This window comes from Notamacropus eugenii, chromosome 5 (genome assembly GCF_028372415.1).
Source record: "Notamacropus eugenii isolate mMacEug1 chromosome 5, mMacEug1.pri_v2, whole genome shotgun sequence".
Lineage (NCBI taxonomy): Eukaryota > Metazoa > Chordata > Mammalia > Diprotodontia > Macropodidae > Notamacropus > Notamacropus eugenii.
In genome coordinates, this window is record NC_092876.1 from 337,027,721 (window position 1) to 337,033,957 (window position 6,237).

Here is a 6,237-nt window from a genome sequence, read left to right on the forward strand (position 1 = left end):
GACTGTTTCTGATAGACTAAACCCTTCACAGCAATGCAGGGACCTAAAACATTCCCAAAGGACTCTTGAGGCAAAATATCTTTTCACTCCTGAAGCAGACCATTTTCTCTTTTGTTTAGGGTTTAGTTTTTCTCATGGTTTCTCCTATTCATTTTAATTCTTCTATATAACATGAATAATGTGAAAATGTGTTTAATAAGAATGTATGTGTAGAACCTATGTAAGGTTTCATGCCATCTTAGGGAGGGAAGAGGGAGGGAAGGGGAGAAAATTTAAGACATGTGGAAGTGATTGCTGCAAAGTGAAAACAAATAAATTAAATTTTAAAAATCAAATCAAATCCCATCTTCTGCAAGAAGCCCTTCTTGATCTCCTTTAATCTCATTGCCTTCCCTCTGTTGATTATCTCCCATTTAACCTGTACATGTCTTGTTGTAATCCTCTTGAAGGCAGGAAATTTTTTTTCATCTCTTTGTATCCTCATCACTTAGCACAGCATCATGTTGTTGTTGACTTGTTTCATTATCTCTGACTCTCTGTGACCCCATTTGGGGTTTTCTTGGCAAAGATCCTGGAGTGGTTTGACATTTCTTTCTCCCGCTCATTTTACAGGGAGGAAACTATGAGTCAAACCAGGTTAAGTGACTTGTGCAGGGTCACACAGCTAGTGTCTGAGGCCAGATTTGAGGTTGGGTCTTCCTGATTCCCAGTGCATTCCTCTATCCTAGGTGTCTTTCACATAATAGGTGCTAAATAAATGCATGACCTTAACTTCATAGAAACTGATTCCTGGGTAGTGGCTATGGGTCTAGTCAATGACCTGGAGTCTAGGGAAAACAGAACTGGATGATCAAAGGCTCTCTCCCCCTTTGGGATCAAAACCATTGGAGGAATTTTGTTGATGCTCCTCCCACAGATAGTTGTTTGTGAGGCAACTTATCAGAGACAATTTATACCCTCTGTTGAACTGAACAAATTGTGTCCTATAATAAGGGCACAATGGAATGCATCCATTACCAATTTGGACATAGGAGTCATAATGTCATATTGTTGGGAATCCACTTACCTTAAGGACAGGTGGCTACTTCTCTTCCCAACCTGCTCCTTATACCAACTGGAGCACTCATCTCTCCCACATGGCCCTCAACCTACCCCAAAATGCAAATGGTCACTGTTAATCTTACCACAGGCCAAAAATCAGGTACTATACTTTTGTTGTGTAGCCTGTAAGTGAACTTGACCTACTTCTGTTAAGTCTGGAATGATCCACAAATAGTCATTTCATTCCAACATAGAACCTAAACTGCCAGAGAAATGGCTTGAGCCAAGCCTGACCAATTGTAGAGGTTAGGGCTGGGGTAGAAGAGAATGAGAGAGCAGACAGCTAGAGTTAGGAAAGGGAAATTATTCTTCCAATAGTCAAAGATTCAGGAGCCCAGGTACAAGACACAGAAGGCATGGGAGTGTGCTAAACATCTGGGAAGTGAGTTTAGGCAGATTAATGGTGAGGTCCATTCATGAAGGCAGCTCGACCCTCAAGGTTTTGGCACTCCTCTTGCCTTCTATATGGTTATGTCCCGTCATCTGGAAGCTTCTCTTACAATAAGCATGAGCAAGAGGTGGTGTATTTAAGGCCAGAGGGAGGTTGTGTCCAGGAGCCAATTCTGTGCAGGCCTGGTGGTGATGAGGCCACCAAGGTGTCCAGAAGACTAAGCTAGGAGGTGATGTGCAATAACCAGTTTAGATCCAGGAGAACATGTACCCAGCTCCTTTCCAGTAGAGAAGTGGGGGATACTAAGTACAGGATATTGCATGCATTATGAGACATAATTATTGAATCAGTTGATTTTATTTTTGTCAACTGGTCATAGTCAGGGTATGGTGGGGGTGGGGAAAGTGGGGTGTATCCAGGAATGACTGTGATTTGAAAATAAAAACAAAAGGCATAAATAAAATTTGTTTGGTGCAATTGACTTTTGTTTTACCTTCCTGCCAACACTAAACTTACTATCCTCTCTGTGGAAAAAAACTGAAGCAAGCCATAAGCAAGGGGGTGCACACTGGAGTATTTTTAATATTACATCTTATGACTGCACATATTTTAATGCCAGAAAATCCTAATCTCCATTATGGCAAGACCTCAAACCTTCCAGAGTATAGTAGTGATTTTCAAACATCCAACAGGGAAGCCACTAAAGGTTTGCTAGGTAAGCAGTGAAGAATCAGAGGATGGGGCTGGGTGGGAAGCATTAAGGTGCATTAGGCATATTAAGGAAATGGGACAGAGAGGAACTGCTTGCCAACCAATGGCAAAGAAAAAAGAAGCCTACAGGTGAGGTAAAGATGAGGGAAGTTTAGGTTTTAACTAATGATGTTAACAACAGAAAGGGTCCTGTGCAAAATATTAACTACTCACTCCTCTATACCAGGCCCCAGCTTTCTCCTGAACCATAAAATAATCCACTGTGTTCCAGAATTAGAGACCACATCAGAACACACTATGATGACTGCACTTTATAAACCTCCAAATCCCATCTCCTCTATTTGCCTAGGGGTGATACCATGCTGCCCACTTTTGTCCAGCCAAAAGAGGACCCACATCAGGCTGTAAAGAGGGCATAGGCCAGACTGACCAATGTGATGATGCACTTTCAACAATCTCTCTGAAGACACTCCTGGTGGCTTTTTGGGGGAGAAGGGAAAATGCATTTGGCCACAGCAGACATTGTCTCTAGGAAGGGCAAGCACAAGAATGGAAAGAGTTGAGACAACCCCTGTAGACACAGGGTGAGAAAGTTTAATATTACTCTCGAGGAGATGTCACCCTTCAGGGAAAGAAGTTCAGGAAGCAGAGACAGAAGAAGAAGGAACAATGAGACAGGCATCAATAGAGGAAGCTTCAGGGGGAGGAGAACTAGGAGAAGGGGGATTTAACAAAAAGAGACTGAAATACACACTATACCATAGAGACGAGAAGAGCAAACATACGTATTTATGGACTGTGGGTTGTATTCCCTCACCTCATTCTTGTTGTGTATTGCGAGGCTGAACTTCTGGAAGAATTTTTCTTCAGTATAGTTGAGTTGTAATAAAATTAGACACAGACACAATATTAACTCCAGTACTTTTAGTGTATCATCATTAAACAATTTCACTGTAAATGGACACAGAAATTGTTTGTCCTAGTTGTACTGGTGTCAAAAGAGAGAGAAGTCTCCCTAGAACCCCTGGAAAAGGTTCTTCTCAATATAAGGTCAGATTATAATAAGGCACTAAATTGACAGAGTAATCCCAACCTTGTCCTACCATACCAGTAAAATAAATCATCTTGTTTCAGGACTTAATTTCAAAAGACCAATGTGAAGTCATCAAGCGTCCCAGTTCAGTCCTTGCCCTCCCCAGGAGGTTGTTTAGATAATAAATAACATCCAGCTGGTGAGGTTTTTGCCCCTTTTAATTCCTCCTTTCTACTTCCCATCCCCCTGAAAGAAGAAAAGAAAATGAGCCAGAAAGAGCACCATCATCTTCTTTTCTGGATAGGCTTCTTCCCTTTGCCTTTCACACCCTTGCCATCATCTTTTTCCTTCTTGGGCATCTTGAAATTGCCCAGTTCTCTTCGTATCATGGTGCCTCTCCACCAGGCCTGAAGCTAGAAAGTGGAGGAGAGAAGGAGAGCTGGTGAGGGGGATGTCTGTGATATCCCCAATAAGCAGCAACATTTTTTCATGACTAGGAATTATTCCTGGGAAAATAAAAAGCTATTATCTGAATATAAACATATGCCCCAGGGGTGGAGTGAGAGTAGAATGTGACCATGTGCCTGGAATTGTGTCCTGTTGTGTACAGGGACTCAGTTTTGGACTTTCTGGTCAGATTTTTAGAACTGTGAATAGGCCAATTTTTTTTTCTCTTGCCCTTCGAAGCATGAATTTGTCATACTATGTTTTGTAACCAGCTCTCCCCTAATCCTAAATGATTAGCTAGCTAAGACTGCAAAGATCAGATCTGTTTGTTCTCCAAATCAGCTGTCACTTTTCACTGTCAGGACCAAGAATGTGGCCAGGCTTAGAGACTCCAGTGGATCACCTGTGGTCTCCGTTGCCCTGGGAGCCTTTCCTTTTATCTTGGACTCTTGATCCCACTGATCTAAATAGAGGCGTTCCTCCTGATCCTCCAAGATCAAATAAAACACAAAAAGGGAAAGGGCAGGAAGTAGACTCATCAATATAAAAACATATAACTCTTCTTCCCCTAGCTTTCTTATTATGACTATAAAGTCATGGCTACTTGAAGAAAGAGTCTAGCCACTGTGCATGCTATGGTTTCTTGGAGCCACAGATGACAGTTGGGTTAATCAGGTAGACACCAAAGGTGGATGAGCAGCCCCCACACTAGAGGAGTCAGTCTCCTCTGAATGCCCCATCCACCCCATCTTGGTCAGAAAGGCATGGCTGCATCATTGTGGGCATCCAAGTGTGGGTGCTCCACTGAAGGTCTGCTGAGGCAGAGGCTGCTGTAGCCTGGGCAAGTGGCATCTGCCTTATTAAGGGTGTCTGTTCCAATCTTGTATCAGTACTACACACTGGTCAGCAACCCAAATTCTGGTGTAGCCCTCATCTGACCACCCTATTCTCACAAGGTAGGCTCTCCAAAAGACAGCGGTCATAAATTCAAGGTAATGTGTGGGTCCCCACCCCCTCAGGGATGGCTCAGGAGCCCTCACTTAAGCATTTGCTTTTTTTCCCCAAGCAAATCAAAGGCATTTCCTCAAACAGCAAGGTAAGAAGCTTTAGAACAAAACATCCTGTCCCAGTAAACTTAGGTTGTGTACACGTACCACCAATGGGGATTAAGCAGAGACTGGATGGGAACCTCCTATGGGGAATACTAAAACAGGCTCTTAAAGCATGCTGTTGTTTTTGTTGTTCAGTCATTCGGTTGTGTCTGACCTTCTGTGACCCTCCCTTGGACCAACCGCACTGTTGATGGGTTTCCTTGGCAAAGATGCTGGCATGGTTTGCCATTTCCTTCTTCAGTGGAAGTTAAGTGACTTGCCCAGAGTCACACAGCTAGTAAGTTTCTGAGACTAGATTTGAATTCAGGCCTTCCTGACTCTAGGCCCAGGGCTCTATCCACTGAGCTGCTTAACTGGCTCCTTACAGTATAGTCTTCCTCACAAAAGGTTAAAAAAATTATACAAAAGATGAAGATAAACATGTTTGAGGGGCTTGGGAATTTGCTTGGTTTAAACTTCACTGAAAAACCATGAGCTTCAATCAAAACCAAATTTGGAAAAATGTACTATTCGTCAAAGGTACACTTAATATCCAATGTGGCAGAAGTGTGTTTTCATGATGAAGAATTATAGAATATGTATCAAAATTTTTTGAAGTCAATGCCAAATCCAGTAAAACAAGAGAATTTAGCACAAATTAATATTACATATTAAATATTTTTGAAGATGTTGTAAGGCAGAAATCAGCAGAGATCATCCAGGTATGGAAACAAGCTTCCTCCACTGTTACCTTTTACTACAACCTCTAATCACTTCTTTTTTTCCTCCACCATGGCTTCAATTTGCCCATCTCTTCCAAAACGATTATGGTATAAGTGGTTGGATTGTGGAGGAAAACAGTATTGAGTTTCAATATCACTTACGACACATCCGTGTATATTTCCTGCTCTGTGGCAAACCAATGTCTTTCTCATGCAAAATGTTTGTTCTCTGTAGGGTGAATGGCCCCTTTTACTGAGGGAGATAGGCTTTGTGTGGCTGGGCAGACACAGCAATTCCAGATGGGTGCTGAGAGGGCGAGTGCTATATAAAAGAGAATTGCTGACTGGCTAAGAAGTCATCTAGTCTGTGGTCCTTAAGTGGAACAAGAAGAAAGTTTCTTCTTCTCTTTTGGGAACCCTTCCCTTCGAGAATCTTCTACTTCTCTGACTTCTAGTAAGTAGTTGGAGCGGACATTCCTCTCCCCACCCTCTACACTCAGCAATCGTGGCTACAAGTTCATGGCAGAAGGAACATGTATGTTTGTCCAGATAAACTTGGTGCCTTCTTCTGTTTGCTTTCTTCCTGGAGTACAGGTCAACAAGCAGTATTCTTGCAAAATGGATGTTTCCAGCATTGGAAGGAGCCTCCATGAGTTAAGAGTTCCAGAGCGCCAAAGTCAAATGGCCACCAATCTGAGGGGGAAAAAAGCTTTCCGGAGAATATGATCACCACCAGATCAC

The 6,237-nt window shown here is 42.5% G+C and overlaps 1 protein-coding gene across 2 annotated transcripts in view; it reads right to left on the minus strand.

The window, feature by feature from the left end:
- Positions 1-3,112: 3,112 nt before the first annotated feature.
- IQCG (IQ motif containing G) overlaps positions 3,113-6,237 on the minus strand; it is a 76,164-nt gene continuing 73,039 nt past the window's right edge. For both annotated transcript variants that reach the window (XM_072613727.1, XM_072613728.1), the window contains exon 11: positions 3,113-3,649. In XM_072613727.1, coding sequence (XP_072469828.1) covers positions 3,521-3,649 — 129 coding nt within the window. In that variant the 3' untranslated portion in view covers positions 3,113-3,520. The remainder of the gene's footprint in view (positions 3,650-6,237) is intronic.